Raw genomic sequence first — 18,206 nt, 5'->3', positions numbered from 1 at the left:
TCATTCCACCACCAAGTCTCCTTGTCTTCCTTCCACTGTCCAGATGTCATACCCAGTACTGCCCTAGCTGTCTCCCTTACCACATCTGCAGTACTTTTCCAGTTGTCCAAAATTGCTTCCCCTCCAACTAGTGCTTCTCTCACCTGCTCGCTAAATTTCACACAACACTCTTCCTCCTTCAGCTTCCACCATCTGATCCTTTGTTGAGCTCTCACTCTCTTCTTCTTCTTTACCTCTAAAGTCATCCTACAAACAACCATCCTATGCTGTCTAGTGACACTCTCTCCTGCTACCACCTTACAGTCTGTGATTTATTTTAGCTTGCATCTCCTATAAAGAATCTAGTCCACCTGTGTGTACCTTCCTCCACTCTTATGTTACCCTGTGCTCCTCCCTTTTCTTAAAGTAGGTATTCACCACAGCCATTTCCATCCTTTTTTGCAAAATCAACTACCATCTGTCCTTCCCCATTCCTATCCTTGATACCATATCTACCCATTACTTCCTCATCACCTCTGTTCCCTTCACCAACATGCCCATTGAATTCTGCTCCTATCACCACTCTTTCATGCTTGGGCACACTCTCCACCACCTCATCTAATACACTCCAGAAATCTTCTTTCTCCTTCATCTCACAACCTACCTGTGGGGCATATGCACTGATGATATTCATCATCACCCCTTCAATTTCCAACTTCACACTCATCACCCTGTCAGACACTCGCTTAACCTCCAACACACTTTTAACATACTCTTCCTTTAAAATGACCCCAACACCATTTCTCTTCCTGTCCTCACCATGGTACAACAACTTGTACCCACCGCCGATGCTCCTGCTCTTACTTCCCTTCCACTTGGTCTCTTGCACACACAATATGTCTACCTTTCTCCTCTTTCTTCCTTTTTTTTTATTATAAAACAAACATGGCTGTGTGTCATCAAGTTACACAGATGAGGGAACATTCAAGTGTTACAGAATGAGAAATTCAATCATTAACAAGATAAATAAAATAATTAAATAGCAAGGAGCTTATAGTGCATTCAGTCCATGGAGTCCAGGGGGAAATCAGACAAGTAGGAATACATTTTCACTGCTTTAGGTTCATTCACCCTGGACCATCCCTTAGTTATGCTGCTATAGACTTAGACTGCTGGGGGGTTCCCATGATGCACTGAGTGATTCTTTCTCTTTTTGCTCTGTATGCACCACTCTGCATTTAATCATTAGTGATTGATCTCTGCTCCCCTCCACAGCATGTCTTTTTCCTGGTTCTCTCCCTTAGCTCCAACCAGTCCCAGCAGAAGACTGCCCCTCCCTGAGCCTGGTTCTGCTGGAGGTTTCTTCCTGTTAAAAGGGAGTTTTTCCTTCCCACTGTAGCCAAGTGCTTGCTCACAGGGGGTCGTTTTGACCATTGGGGTTTTTACGTAATTATTGTATGGCCTTGCCTTACAATATAAAGCGCCTTGGGGCAACTGTTTGTTGTGATTTGGCGCTATATAAATACAATTGATTAATTGATTGATTGATTGATTCATACATTTCAAGGATTTCATGTATAATTTAAATTAATTTGTGAAGAATGTAGAGTTCGGGGAGCATTTTTGGATTTTACATTTGTGGATTAAAAAACTTGGCAAGACATAAAATTAAATTCGTACAGAGTTCTTTTTTACATTTCATAGGAGTACCAAAAATAACAATATCTCTATTTAGTGAGACTGGAGAAGATAAGATTGCTGTATTGATCCATTGTTGTATGTCGTACCAGAATAATTGGACTATATCACAGAAGAAAAAAAGATGATCAGTACTTTCAATATCTTTTTCACAAAAGGAGCATACATTTTCTTGGATTTTGAAGCGCATTTGAAGTAATTCTTTGGATGGATAAATGTTATTCATAATTTTAAAGTGTGTTTCCTTCACTTTAGGAGCTATAGGAAAGGTTAGATACATTGTTCTTAGTTTTATTATTGTCTTTTTTTTCAAGTTTGTTCATTATATCATTTTTATTTTGTAATCCTGGAAACATTTTCTCTGTTAGATAACTTCTTATGAAATAATTATTACATTTTTGGTCTAGAATTGGAACGCCCTGTACTGATAAAGAAGGCATACTGGGGTGTATAATTTGGTTTGCTACAATGTTGGCTGAGAGGAAAACAAATTCTTTGGGAAGTGCATAGAGTCGCGCGCGCGGAACTCCGATACGGCCTATTGAGTTCCGCCATGTTTTCAGCGGCCAAAAATGGCCACCAGAGGGCGCACGGGCGCCCTCCTATAACAATAATTTGATTTGATTTTTATTCGTATAAAATGTAAACATGTGCAAGATAATACCATATAAAAATGTATTAAATAAACGTGGATACATAAATATACAGCATAACCCAAAAAAGCAAAAAGCACTTGTTTCCATTGTGGTCCACAATAATAACGATTATTATTAATTTTGCTCCTGTTTTTGGTGTGTTGTTTATAAATAGGGTAAGGTTTTAATTTCTATTTGTTGGTTTGTTGTTAAATGTTAAATCTTATTTTTATTTCTTCCACCTTGTAATAAGTGTGACGTCAGAGTCGGAGCCGCGCGTGCGCAGCGCGCAGACACACGAACTAGCTGCAGCTGATCCAGATCCAGGAAGGGCGCATATTTTTTTTCCGTCTGATACTGTACCTCGTCACCTTATGGACTTTCATCCGGTCCGTGCGCGTCCTGCGGGACTCGGTGCGGGGACACATGTGGACGCCGACAGAGGACAGCGCGTGTCAGCATCACCGGATGTAGCCATCAGCCCGTTTGTTGATTTCAGCGCCACATTTGGTTAAATGTCAAAATGAGGATCTTCACGTCACTCCGGAAAAACACCAACCTGAAGATCGAGCTCTACTCCAGGTTCTCGCCCTCGCCGCTCTCCATCAAACAGTTCTTGGATTTCGGTGAGTCACGGTTCTGGGGCCTTCCGGAGCCCTCGTGCGTGAACTTTGAATGTTTTAGACTGAAGGCTGGAAACAAGTGGTTATAGTGATTATTGTTTGTTTGTTTTTATTATTATTAAATGATGACATCATTTGTCACGTTTTGTCTCCAATTCCAGCTTTTTTTTATTGAACTAATTATTAATATTATTATGAAGGGTCAGCGGTCCAAGGTCAAGTTCACTAGTTTATTTATAAAGTGTCAAATCGTAACACAAGTCTCCCAAGAGTAAAGTCTCACCTCACCAGCCGTTTTTAACTTTAATTTTATTTTTTTGTGATATACTTCAGTTGATTACAAGTAAAACGGTTGAGAATTTAATTAACATAGAAAAACTGTTCTCTGTTCATTTGAAAGCAAAAGTATCAAAAATGTGTCTGTGCTGTGAGAGTTGTTCAGAGTTGAACCTGAAAAGAACAACTCAGTTAACACAGAAAATAATCACGCAGATGACACTGAATTTCTTTTCCTGATCAGGAGAGAGCAGAACGAGCTTAACCCTCATCACCAACCGTTCTGTCAGCTCTGAAGGGCCCCGCCCATCTCCCTCTCATATTTATTGAATAAAAGTTACATACAAGCATATAGGAGTGGCAATATCACAAACAAGGAAAAGACACAGAGTCTGGTCTCACATTGATATGAAAACTGTTATGGCTTTAAGCCTTCAGTCTCCTACGCTTCCCATAACAATATCCAGCCCTGAACCAGTGTGCCGGTCACACTGCTCTTCCCTCAAGGCTGAACCATTGACTAAAGACGCACATCTGTGCTTAGCAAAAACATAACTTTAGCTAAACAGTCTGCGCATTCCACTAAGCCAAAGATCATCTGTTCACCCTCTCGTGTGAGCAGTTTTAATGATTACTTGAACAGTTCACTGTATATGGTTTCTTTGACAATTAGTGATTAATTAAAAAAATAATAAATAATAAATATATGAAAAATAGAGAACAGAATCAAAGACAAGATCAAAGACAGGACATCAAAGTAAAGGCATTAACAATCAAAGTAAAGACATTAATACTTGATAATCACATTGCTAATATATAGAAAATCCTGTCATTCTTCCCCCCTGTTTATCGAATTTTAATGTCTACATTCACAACATCATCATTGTAGAAACATCAGTAATTGTACAAACAGTGTACTTAACTAATTTCTTCTCTTTGCGTAAAATATCCTTGAATTCTGAAAGGTACTTGCTAATTTTTACTTTACTCGTATACATCAATCGAACAGTCTTAATTAAATCATGTCATGGAGTTTTAAAATCTTTGATTTAATAAACAGTGGATTGTATGATCCCAATAACCTGCATTATGAATTATTCTTAACGCTGTAGTTTTGTAGTTATTGCCCCATACTTCAGCACCATAAGTCAAGTAAGGTGCAGTCAATGTGCAATACAGAGTATGTAGTGCTTTCTTTTGACTAAGTTGAATATGTGCTTTCCAGTTGATTCTGTCATCGATGACCACACCTAACAACTTGTTCTCTTTGACATGTTTAACTGTATTTGTTCATCTTTTTATGGTTACCAAATAACATTATTTTAGTTTTTAGACCAATTTAGTGACACTTTGTTCATATCGAATCGAACCAACTCTTCAACTTTATCTTTTCTGATCCCAGATCATCTAATAATTGTTGCCAATTATCTCCTGAGCAAAATAAGTTCATATCATCTGCAAAGAGGACTGCTCTAAACAGATCCGAGACTTTACATAAATCATTGATATACAATATGAATAACTTTGGTGCCAACACAGAACCCTGAGGAACTCCACAAATGACAAAAAATCATCAGCAGGGTGTGTAGTTTGCATTCTGCTCTCGTAGCAAAGCTCTCCATAGCTAAAACAGTGTTTTGAACAACCTGTTGATTAGAGGTGCCGGAAAAAAATCGATTCACATCCGCATCGCGATTCTTATTTATTAAGATTCTGAATCAATCCAAAATGTCTAAGAATCGATTTTTAAAAAGCATTTTTTTAAAACATTTTCTTGCTTACTCGCTGCGTGTACTGTTTGCCAGGCATTGGCCTCCGTACTACAGCGTCCCCGCGTGCTTCAAACATTCGTGAGCTGCAGCTTAGCATGGCGGATGAAGAGCTAATTCAGACAGCACGTCTTTGCTGAAGGCAAATGTTTTAGGCGCATTTTGGATTTTATTATTTGCTGCGTAAGAAGGAGCTTGATATGACTTATGCAGTGTGCAAAATCTGAAAAATGAAAGTCAAGTACTTCAGAAACACTTCAAATTTGCAAGCCCACATGCTACGCCATCACCCGGAGCTAAAAGAAGCGGAGGAGTGGTATCTGCCAACTACTGACCAGCGCTTCGCTAAACTGCCAGCCAACTCTGAACGAGCAAAGCAGATAAGTAAATTTACGTCTTTAGAGTCACTTGATTAACCTTGTAAAGCTCCATTTTCTTAAACATAAACATTTTTTAAGTAATATAACTATTTCTCAGAGCTCTTTCAATCGAAAATCGATTCTGAATCGAATTGTCACCCCAAGAATCGGAATCGAATTGAATTGTGAGTTGTTGTAAGATTCACATCCCTACTGTTGATACTTCATATTTCTCTCCCTCTCTCTCTGTCGTGAGTTTTTTTTTTTTCTTTTTCTCTAGGGACAGAGAGAGACAGCAGTTCTGGTCTTAAAGATGTCTTCTTTCTTTGATGACAGTTCAAAAGTTCAGTTTGTCTGGGCTTAGGGGCTGAAGGTGACAGTTCACAGTCTCAGTTCAGTTCAGCAAGGGACTGAGGGAATCAGGAACTCTTTTTATGTTATTTCCCTTCAGCTGTAGTGCATAAATCTGTACTATCATCAGTATGTGTAAAGAATGCTGCAATTGGAAGTAAAATAATGTTTCATGTACTCTGACCTGTGCCCTGTTCTTGACGTTTTCTTCAAACACAAGGATTTTCTTATCTCCCATTCTCAAAGATGCAGTTCTGTCTGCTTCTTTCTCCTGGTCTGGTCACGTCAGCTTCAGTGCTGTATTTAAAGCTTGTAAGACGTCTGCTTCTGATCCTGGTTCAAGTTCACAGGCCTCTCCTCGGTTATAGCTGGTTACTCATCTGCTTCAGGACCCTGGTATCTGCTTCAGTCTCTGGTCTTTGTCTTTGTTCACTTCTGGTCACTCTCTGTCTCTGTTATGACGCGCTTCCAGCCGTTGCTGGGCCCGTAGGCCATCAGCCGTCACTGTTACCCGTCACTCCCCTTGTCTAGTTTGGGATCTTTCAGGTATCTTTGTCTTTTGCAGTGGGATAGATGCACCCAAGATGACCTCTCTGCAACTTTCACTGCAGTGGGGGTGGTTAGCAGCACTTGGAACGGACCTTTCCCCCTCGGAGATGACCAGTTCTTTCTCTTAATAGTCTTTATTAGCACCCAATCGCCAATCTGGATTTGATTCTCAGGGCCCTGCACAGAAATAGGAGAGTCTGGTATCGTCTTAGAATGTGTAACGTTCTTATGGGACAATACTCACCTCATGTAATCAATTAATCCCTCATCCTCACTATCAGACCCAGCTATTTTCTGTAAATCTGGTATTCTGTAGGGCCTGCCACACAAAATTTCAAATGGTGTAAGGCCAGTCTCTGAGCTGGGTGTTATATGCATGTACAGTTTCACCAAATCCAAACAATGAACCCAGTTTTTTTTTTTTCTCTCTCTTCTTTCATGCATTTTCTGAGCTTACTTTTAATTGTTCTATTTGTTCTTTCCACTAAACCTGCACTTTGGGGATGATAAGCACAATGTGTTTTTGCATTTATTTTCAAATGTTCTGTCAAATGTTGGATGATTTTATTTACAAAATGTGTATCATTATCACTGTACATTGTTTCAGGTAGTCCATGTCTTGGAATTATGTCTCTACAAAGTATCTTTGCAACTGTCAGAGCATCTGCATGTTTAACAGGGAACACCTCTACCCATTTGCTATCTGCATCAATCAATACTAGGCAATATTTTTTCCCTTCACATTGGTTCAATTCAATAAAATCCATATGGATTATTTGGAACGGGTATTGAGGTGTTGGAAATTTTCCTCGTATTAGCCTCTCATTACCCTGTGGGTTGTGCTTTGCACAAATTAGACATGTTCTGCAGTAATGTTTTGCATATGCCTGAAATCCAAATGTCACAAAATGATTATTAACCAGTCCAACCATCCCAGCCGTAGAAACGTGACATGGTCCATGACTTAAGACAGCTGCCCACTTGAAAAGGCTGCAGGGTAGGACAGGTTTGTTTGAGGATCAGGCATACACACCATCAGCGGTTTGGTGGACATTGTGACGCATTAATTTGCAAAAATTCATTGATTGGATGAATGATAAGCATTGATTAATATAGATTATTACGTGCAGGCCAGTCTTAATATAACAATTCAATTCCCAACAATGATTCAATACTCCAGTTAGATCATTACACTGCCTACCATGTAAGCATATGGGTAAATTTGACCCCACCACAGTACCCCAGTGCCATGTCCTAGTGAGTCAGAGCGTCACAGAGACAAGGTCGAGTAATCGTGACTGGGCCTGTCTTAGGTTGTCCCAGGGTTTAAGATGGGATCTTACCCGTCATGGGCTCGCAGCCTTCCATACTGGGCAAGGGTTCCAAGGGGTGGGGGAACACCCATTAAGAGGTGTCATGTCAAAACAGCTTTAATTGCACAGAACATCAAACATACAGGATCATTGAAAGTGAATTGAAGTATCTTTTAGCAAATCATCCCAGACTAGAACTGTTGGATTAATCAATGCTTAAACACCAATAATAAATGGAAATAATGACAGAATCTGATACATAACCAATGTTTGGTTCGTAGGAAAAACTATGGGTCAGGATGGACAATAATCATGTGAAAAGTTGTCCAACAATCTCTATCCTTTAAGGCCTAACTTAATCTGCATACATCAAATAATAATTAAGAAGCACTTCATTGGTCATCAATGCTTTATGAAAGCCTGCAGCTTCTTGTTTGATTTGCAGCAGAGGTTAGTTGCATCTCATGAGAGTTCACATTATTTCAATCAGATCAAAATATTGAGTTATTATCAATTCACCCTCATCAACATTAATGCTTTCAACAGGAGCTCTATAAACATGTTACAATATTCAACATAGTTCACACACTGTACAGCCTTCTGCTCTGCTCTTCGGCTGGAGCGATAAATTACACTTTGTTTCCAAAACAAACCACGCTTCAAAAAAATAGAACACTGAATGTATTTGGTAAAGTCAATGCAGTGTAATGCAAAACAACATCAAAGCTGGAATTGATTACATCAAGTAAACTATCTCTCTAAAGTTAACAGTAACAAACACTTTTAAAACACTAGTATCAGTTACATGTAAGCAATTACATGTAAAACTCCTGTATTTCATGTGTTAAAGCACAACAAAACATCGCTGCAGTGTTTCTCAAGTTTTGGAGGTGTGGAGCAGTAGGGAGAGGAGGAGGAGGGAAGTGAGCATTTGGAGCTTCCCTCAGCAGCTGTGTGTATACACGTTCCTCCTCCAGCACCCCAGACCAGGAACAGAATACCACAACTGCTACAACAAACAAGCAAAATACCCCAACTCTTCTCAAATAAAAACCCAAAAAACGTCCACAGGTCCAAAGAAGACCTGTGTTACATTACACGCAACATACTGTACACACATGTAGACACGTAGAACTCAACGGAACTATTAATTACAGTGAACTGATAGGAGACCTTTTTTTTTCTTTTTTTTTTCCTTTCGCCAATCTTCTGTCGGGCTGTTTGGGGCCCGAAGGTCAAGAACCGGGTATGCAATCACAGTCTCACAATCAGTTTTTAATACTCGTAGTCCCCAGAGAATCTACCACAACCACTGCTCCCTTCTGTCTGTTATGTGCCATCAAAAATAATTAGTGGATCAGTCAGTCAACAATTTTTCGATCTTTTAGCAGTATTTAATATGTATACTGGGGAACTGATTCATAGAAATGTTTTAGAACCCATAGAATTGTCTTCTTTTTCCCCAGACAGAAAAGAACTAACCCACACAAATTTCAAACCAACACCACACAAAAATATATCACACAACAATAAATGCAATCATTAACTCTAATGGAATATAATCTTGATTAGCTTTGCTTAAAATCTGTTAAGTAGGCGAAACTAACCAACTTTTACACCTTATCTAGTGTACAAAAATCAACCATATTTTAACAACTTCATCCCAGTTACATGATCATTCAATATGGAAAGTAGGAAGATGACAGTATTTATTGTCTTTGAGTTATCATCTTAACAAGGTGAAAAGTTTTATTTCATCAACAGATCTATTTCAGAATTCTCTCTCAAAATACTCTATCTTTTACTCTGGACACCAACTCACACTCACATACACGTACAAAGGTATTTTTAAAAAATACTCCCACTGAAAGTACGCCTTTTCTGCACTAAAAGGTTGTGAAACTTCCTGATTTGCCGCTGCTTACTTTTTAAGGTACACCCAGACAAATTAGTGACAACAGCGAAAATTGGGTAAAGAATCTCTCCAACAGGGTTCTTACACAGACAGAAAAGGATGTGCTCGCTAAAGGACTAAATTTCTCAGTGTCCCCTAAACATATACCGACAGTAGATTACATCACTGCAGTAGAGTCAGCCATTAAACATAACAGTTTGTCAGAGTCAGAAGCTGGGGACCTCCGACTAAGAGTCACAGCAGTGCTGAACAGTGCTAAGCCTCCTCCATCCAACATCACAGGAGAAGAACGGAAAGCTTTGTCAGCACTGCAAAAGGACCAAAGCATCCTTATCCTGCCAGCGGATAAAGGCAGATGCACGGTGGTCCTGAACACATCTGACTACGAGGCCAAGATCAACAACTTGCTCAGTGACTCCAATACATACGAACGTCTGAAGAGAGACCCCACGAGCGGCTATAAGAAGAAAATCATTATCTACCTCCAAAACCTGGAGAAAGAGGGACTCATCGACAGGCAGACATACTACAGACTGTACCCTGGGGACACCACTCCGTGCATCTATGGACTGCCCAAAATCCACAAACAGGACGTGCCACTCAAGCCTATTGTATGTAGCACAGATTCTATCACGTACAATGTGGCCAAGCACCTCAAGTGGATTTTGGCTCCTCTAGTGGGTAACTCAGAACACCATGTGGAGAACACACAAGATTTTGTGAGCAAGATCAAGGACCTGCAGCTGGAGGCAGATGAAACAATTGTGTCTTTTGATGTGACTTCGTTGTTCACCTGCATCCCCACCGCTGAGGCTGTCTCAGCTGTGAGGCAGAGACTGCTGGAGGATGTGTCTCTACTTGAAAGGACCAAACTCATACCAGACCACATCTGCCAGCTCGTGGAGATCTGTCTTAACACCACGTATTTCCTGTTTAGGGGGAATTACTACAGGCAGATTCATGGCTGTGCAATGGGGTCTCCGGCATCCCCCATTATGGCCAATCTGTACATGGAGTGAGTGGAGAAGACAGCCTTGACGTCTTTCACGGGCATCTCTCCCAGTCACTGGTTCAGATATGTTGATGACACATGGGTTAAAATCAAGCAACAGGAAGTTGAGGACTTTACAGAACACATCAACTCGGTGGACGCCAATATCAAGTTCACACGTGAGGATGCCAGAAACAACCATTTAGCCTTCTTGGACTGTGATGTTACGATTGGAGAGAACAGGCAGCTCCAGACGGGGGTTTACAGAAAACCAACTCACACTGACCAATATCTGCTCTTTGGCTCAAACCACCCCCTTGAACACAAGCTCGGGGTGATCAGGACGCTTCAACACAGAGCCCTACAGGTGCCTACAACTGCAGAGGGAAGGGCTAAAGAACAACAACTTGTCTGGAAAGCCCTCACAGTATGTGGGTACCCACGATGGTCCCTCGACAAAGTGCAGAAGTCCCAGAGAACAAAGAGACCAGATAGACAGGAGACGGAGACAAGAAGAAGAGTGTCTCTCCCTTATTTAGCAGGAGTAGGGGAAAAACTACAGAGGATCTTCAGACAGCACAAAATCCCAGTTTACTTTAAACCGTTTAACACCTTGAGACAGAAATTGGTTCACCCTAAGGACAGGATCACTAGTTACAAACAGAGCAATGTAGTGTATTCTATCAGATGTCAGGAAAACTGTAATGAACACTACATAGGTGAGACTAAGCAACCTTTACACAAAAGGCTATACCAGCACCGCAGAGAGCGCACCAGTGGAGCTCAGTCTGCAGTTCATCTCCACCTGAAAGACACTAACCACACGTTTGAGGACAAGGAAGTTAAAATATTAGCCAGAGAGAAGAAATGGTTTGAGAGAGGGGTCAAGGAGGCATTCTTTGTGAAACGTTTGAAACCCAGCCTTAACCGGGGAGGGGGTCTGAGACACGTTTTATCCCCTGTTTACAATGGGGTACTCAGGTCAAAGCAGTTTCAGTCTTTTGTTCATGGTAATGAGTCATTCACGTCATCAGCAGAGTCGTCAAGGGAGCCATCAGGAGAGGGACAGCTGCCCTGTCATTAGGAGGGTGCTAACTAGAGCACAATAGGTGCTAATTAGAGCTATTGTTTAGTCACCAGCCTATAGCAGTCTGCCTCTTGGTAGGAGGGGTCTGGTTAGGTTTAAAACTCCAGCTTTTGTGACTTCTTGATTATTCTTCTCTACAAGAGTCAAGACAGAAGTCAGACCACCAGAGCAAGAATTTTAGCTGAGAAAGCTTCTGCGATTTGAAGCGAAACGTCCTTGCGTCAAGTAACCCAGTCCAGTCGAAGATTCAAGCTTCTCTACTATCTAAAACAATTCACAATAATTACACACAATCTGTCTATATAGCGACAACAGAATAAAAAGTAAGGAAAAATTGATAACAAGCATGATCTTGTAGAAAAGAAAGAACTGCAACCTTATGTGTACATAAACATAATTCATGTTGAAAACGGAGGACTCCTTATCTTTGCGAGTGTGTACATTCATGCGCAAAGTGTCCATTTTTCCCACACTTCCAACATGTCAATTTCCTCTTTATGTCACGCCCACGGGCTTTGCCTCTGGCCACTCTGCGGCGCTGACCTTTACCCTTTCCTGCAAAATACACTTCTTCCTCACACATCATTATGACTGCTCCGGCAGGTTTAAAAACTGTTGTGTTTGGTGCAAAAGCATGGTCTGGTGTATTTTTCACTCCACATCTCTTGCCTTTTTGTAAAATCACTGGTGTTCTCTTTATGGTATCAAATGACTTTGTTGTGGAGTTTAACTGTAATTTTCCCGAGACGTTAACTGTTTCTCGCCACATTTTTAAGTGTTCAGGTGATGCTGGATCTTTTGTCTCCATGTACCTAACATCATTTGGCTGTGTGTCATGTTTACTGTGAGAACAACAGCAGTTACCCATTTTAGGTGTTCGTGGGGTTATCTCATAGGGAGATCTAAACGAACAGGTTGTTGTTCTTTTTTCATTGTTTGGTCACCGATCAGCCTGAAAAGTGTCACCGCTTCGACCTTTGAGAGGATTGTGACCTTGCTTAGGGCTTCTTTTCAGACTCGTAGGCTTGCAAACAGCTGTGGTGCATATAGAACTCTTATAACCTACTTCAATGTCAAGGGCTTCATTCTTGCCTGTGGGTTAATACAGGTGACATGCCTATCTCGGCTTTCAGTGGCTTACCAGTCGAGTGAGTATAAGAGAAATTGTGGAGAGCTGGGCATGTCCCAACTTGTCCTCTGACACTCCAAAACGGAGGTGTTCTTTGTCTCGCTCCATCAGCGAATCCGAAGCCTCCGCGCAGCTTTCCATGACAAAATCTCTTGTTAAAAGTGAAATCTGCCGGAAAATGGCTGATGTCCAGCTCTTGTGATAACCAGAGAAATTGCACACGATGGTCCCGGAGCCATACAGCCATCCGTTTAGAAATGAAATGGTCGTTTCTGCCTGTCGATCGCGGCTCGGAGTGCGGCGCGCCATGTGCCATTGTGGGCTGTCCTTAAAGCGGTAGTAACACTCCTTAATCTCTGTGAAGCCCAAAAAATGTTCACCGGAAGCCAAATGAATTTTCCGAATGGTTTCCAGCTGCCTGTCTCGAACAGTTTCTGAAAAATTCTGATGGAGCAAAGCCCAAATCATTCCGCCATTTCCCTGACAATAAAAATCCAACGAGGGGGGTGGACCAGTGCTCACTCAAAGCCTGCCCACAGGCGAATGACGCAACCGACAGGCGTGAAAAAACTCACGCATGCGCACGAAGGTTCAAGCTTGGCTGACGTAAAATATATGAATCAAATCCATATATTTTTTGCATAAAATAAAAAGGTCTGTCACTTTTCTAACAGACCTTGTATATAGAAAATCCTGTCAGTGCTGCTGTTTCATAACAGTGAAATAGTAATTTATCTCAAACAGTAATATAAGATAGATTTGTGCCTTTTGTGTGTTGAGTGTTGAAGAGAGACTTTACTTTGGATTTTATGTCCGATATGTTGATCAGTAGGTGTTCAACAGGGAGAAAAAAAGCCACGTACAGTTATACCAAACCTCCACACAGAGGTGCCTGAAAATTCATGAACCTTTTATGTGTAGCTGAAGGTGTTCTGGTTGGAGAAACTGTCCTCAGTGCAACTTTTGTCTGTTGCAGCACCACTTATTTTACTTCATGTCAGACTGGCACTGAGAAGAATTATATTCTGAAATGACTCACATATTTGTGATGCTGTTTTTTATTTTACTATTTCTAATTCTACCACTTCTTCTAACTGTAACCTCCAGACCCCCGTGTCACCCCGCATGCCCCATCATGAAAAGCACCCCATTTTGTGACCGTATCATGAAACATAGATTAATATACTTTGTATAACTTCTTCAGAGTTGTCATCTGGGTGTCTTGGTGGCTTTCCTCACTTGAATAATCAAGCAAGCAAGCAATCAATCAATCAGTCAACATTTATTTATAGAGTGCTTTATAGCACCGACTGGTGTCCAAAGTGATTAACATTAAAAACACAAAAAGTCACAAAAATAAAGCACATATGCAACTAAATTTTAAAAGGGCACGTAAAAATAGAACATGTGACCTCCTCACTAAGTATTTAAACTGGCTTAAAAGCCAGTTTAAATAAATAAGTCTTTACCTTAGATTTAAAAAGGGCTTGGTCAGGAATAGTAGGTAGCTTGTTCCACAGTCTGGGGCCAGCTACCGCGAAAGCATGATCACCCCAGCATTTATATCTTGACCTTTATATCTTGATTCTAATCATATTTTGATTTTAACATCCACATAGATGCTGAGAATGACAGCCTCAACACTGCATTTAATCTATTATTAGACTCAGTTGGCTTCGCTCAAAATGTGAATGAGCCCACCCACCACCTTAGCCACACTTTAGATCTTGTTCTGACATATGGCATAGAAATTGAAGACTTAACAGTATTCCCTGAAAACCCCTTTTTGTCTGATCATTTCTTAATAACATTTACATTTACTTTAATGGACTACCCAGGGGGAATATTTTTCATTACAGTAGAAGTCTTTCTGAAAGCGCTGTAACTAGGTTTAAGGATATGATTCCTTCTTTATGTTCTTCAATGCCATATACCAACACAGTGCAGAGTAGCTACCTAAACTCTGTGAGTGAGATAGATTATCTCGTCAATAGCTTTACATCCTCATTGAGCACATCTTTGGATGCTGTAGCTCCTCTGAAAAAGAGAGCCTTAAATCAAAAGTACCTGACTCCGTGGTATAACCCACAAACTCGCAGCTTTAAGCAGATAACCCGTAAGCTGGAGAGGAAATGGCGTCTCACTAATTTACAAGATCTTCATTTAGCCTGGAAAAAGAGTCTGTTGTTCTATAAAAAAGCCCTCCGTAAAGCTAGGACATCTTACTATTCATTATCACTAATTGAAGAAAATAAGAACAACCCCAGGTTTCTTTTCAGCACTGTAGCCAGGCTGACAAAGAGTCAGAGCTCCATTGAGCGCAGTATTCCTTTTAACTTTAACTAGTAATGACTTCATGACTTTCTTTGCAAATAAAATTTTAACTATTAAAGAAAAAATTATTCATAACCATCCCAAAGACATATCTTTATGTTCGACTGCTTTCAGTAATGCTGGTATTTGGTTAGACTCTTTCTCTCCGATTGTTCTGTCTGAGTTATTTTCATTAGTTACTTCCTCCAAACCATCAACATGTCTATTAGACCCCATTCCTACCAGACTGCTCAAGCAAGCCCTACCATTAATTAATGCTTCGGTCTTAAATATGATCAATCTATCTTTATTAGTTGGCTATGTACCACAGGCTTTTAAGGTGGCAGTAATTAAACCATTACTTAAAAAGCCATCACTTGACCCAGCTATCTTTGCTGATTATAGGCCAATCTCCAACCCTCCTTTTCTCTCAAAAATTCTTGAAAGGGTAGTTGTAAAACAGCTAACTGATCATCTGCAGAGGAATGGTCTATTTGAAGAGTTTGTCAGGTTTCAGAATTCATCATAGTACAGAAACAGCATTAGTGAAGATTACAAATGATCTTCTTATGGCCTCAGACAGTGGACTCATCTCTGTGCTCGTCCTGTTAGACCTCAGTGCAGCTTTTGAATCTGTTGACCATAAAATTTTATTACAGAGATTAGAGCATGCCATAGGTATTAAAGGGACTGTGCTGCAGTGGTTTGAATCATATTTATCTAATAGACTACAATTTGTTCATGTAAATGGGGAGTCTTCTTCACAGACTAAGGTTAATTATGGAGTTCCACAAGGTTCTGTGCTAGGACCGATTTTATTCACTTTATACATGCTTCCCTTAGGCAGTATTATTAGACAGCATTGCTTAAATTTTCATTGTTACGCAGATGATACCCAGCTTTATCTATCCATTAAGCCAGAGAACACACACCAATTAGGTAAACTGCAGGAATGTCTTTCAGACATAAAGACATGGATGACCTCTAATTTCCTGCCTTTAAATTCAGATAAAACTGAAGTTATTGTACTTGGCCCCACAAATCTTAGAAACATGGTGTCTAACCAGATCCTTACTCTGGATGGCATTACCTTGACCTCCAGTAATACTGTGAGAAATCTTGGAGTCATTTTTGATCAGGATATGTACTTCAATGCGCATATTAAGCAAATATGTAGGACTGCTTTTTTGCATTTGCGCAATATCTCTAAAATTATAAAGGTCTTGTCTCAGAGTGATGCTGAAAAGCTAATTCATGCATTTATTTCCTCTAGGCTGGACTATTGTAATTCATTATTATCAGGTTGTCCTAAAAGTTCCCTGAAAAGCCTTCAGTTAATTCAAAATGCTGCAGCTAGAGTACTAACGGGGACTAGAAGGAGAGAGCATATCTCACCCATATTGGCCTCTCTTCATTGGCTTCCTGTTAATTCTAGAATAGAATTTAACATTCTTCTTCTTACTTATAAGGTTTTGAATAATCAGGTCCCATCTTATCTTAGGGACCTCATAGTACTATATCACCCCAATAGAGCGCTTCGCTCTCAGACTGCAGGCTTACTTGTAGTTCCTAGGGTTTTTAAGAGTAGAATGGGAGGCAGAGCCTTCAGCTTTCAGGCTCCTCTCCTGTGGAACCAGCTCCCAATTCGGATTAGGGAGACAGACACCCTCTCTACTTTTAAGATTAGGCTTAAAACTTTCCTTTTTGAAAAAGCTTATAATTAGGTCTGGATCAGGTGACCCTGAACCATCCCTTAGTTATGCTGCTATAGACTTAGACTGCTGGGAGGTTTCCCATGATGCACCCAGTGTTTCTTTTTATTCACCTCTTTTTGCTCTGTATGCACCACTCTGCTTTTAATCATTAGTGACTGATCTCTGCTCTCTTCCACAGCATGTCTTTTTCCTAATTCTCTCCCCTCAGCCCCAACCAGTCCCAGCAGAAGACTGCCCCTCCCTGAGCCTGGTTCTGCTGGAGGTTTCTTCCTGTTAAAAGGGAGTTTTCCTTCCCACTGTCGACAAGTGCTTGCTCATAGGGGGTCGTTTTGACCGTTGGGGTTTTTCTGTAATTATTGTATGGCTTTTGCCTTACAATATATAGCGCCTTGGGCGACTGTTTGTTGTGATTTGGCGCTATATAAATAAAATTGATTTGATTTGACCTTGGAACATCTAAGTAAAGCTGGCCAGATGCCCATAATATCCTATTGTAAATGCGCAAAGTTAAAATTTCAGACAAGTAGGGAGGTGCAAGGCCATAAATAGCTTTAAAAACAAACATTCAAATTCAAATGGAAGCCAGTGGAGTGAATACAGGACAGGCGTAATATTCTCACATCTAAAAGTATTTGTTTAAAGACAAGCAGCAGCATTCTGCACCAATTGAAGATGTGCAACAGAAGACTGATTAACGGCAGAATAAAGTGGATTACAATAATCAAGTCTGGAGCTGATGAAAGCATGAATGTAATAACAAAAAAAGGCTAGTTTTATATTTCCCTTAATATTTTAGCTTTCATGTACAAGCAAACTTGTTTCAAATAATGCCCAATAATGAGGTCCAGAATTACAGTAAACAAAAGCAATCAGAGATTTCTGACATTGACAAGGGTTGACAAAGGCTCAAAATAATCATGACCTGGACTTCACCTGGATCCGGATTCCATAACACAATGTAATAATTGCGTTCTGATCTGGAATGGTCCGACTGATCAAGATGTTGCAATCTGATATTTAATGCACAAGCTGAAACAAAATAGTGTCTTCCTGATCTTGGTTTTAAATCGTGATGTTGTATTTTTCTGCTGCAGAACCTGCATATTGATCTGGATCACTGCCAACATCCAACACTATAACAGGGGCTTCCTTTGTGCAACAGCCAGATGTGATTTAAATTTGGTCAAGATCCATCAAGCAGATTTGAGATGATCCTCAAAATGGTGAAAATTTAAGAAATTATCCAGAGTCCGGATCTTGATTCAGATCACCTCCAAAATTCAGTGCAGTTTTCCATATCCTAATGTCTATCTGTGGTGCAAATTTGGTGAGCATCCGTGAAGTAGTTTTTTTTTTTTTTTTTTTTTGCGTAATCCTTCCAAGCCTATATCAATGAAATCTTGATCCAGAATCCGGATCACCTCCAGAATTTAAAGGAGTCTTCCACACCTTAATAACTATCTGTGGGGAATGTTTTGTCAAAATCTGTGCAGTAGTTTTGATG

General features: G+C 40.3%; 1 protein-coding gene across 2 annotated transcripts in view; it reads left to right on the top strand.

Annotated features, from left to right (window-relative positions):
* The first annotated feature begins 2,607 nt into the window (after window positions 1-2,607).
* pdk3a (pyruvate dehydrogenase kinase, isozyme 3a) overlaps window positions 2,608-18,206 on the top strand; it is a 63,994-nt gene continuing 48,395 nt past the window's right edge. For both annotated transcript variants that reach the window (XM_034195150.1, XM_034195084.1), the window contains exon 1: window positions 2,608-2,938. In XM_034195150.1, coding sequence (XP_034051041.1) covers window positions 2,836-2,938 — 103 coding nt within the window. In that variant the 5' untranslated portion in view covers window positions 2,608-2,835. The remainder of the gene's footprint in view (window positions 2,939-18,206) is intronic.

This window comes from Thalassophryne amazonica, chromosome 1 (assembly GCF_902500255.1).
Source record: "Thalassophryne amazonica chromosome 1, fThaAma1.1, whole genome shotgun sequence".
NCBI classification, from domain to species: domain Eukaryota; kingdom Metazoa; phylum Chordata; class Actinopteri; order Batrachoidiformes; family Batrachoididae; genus Thalassophryne; species Thalassophryne amazonica.
This window is presented reverse-complemented; position numbering and strand designations above follow the sequence as displayed.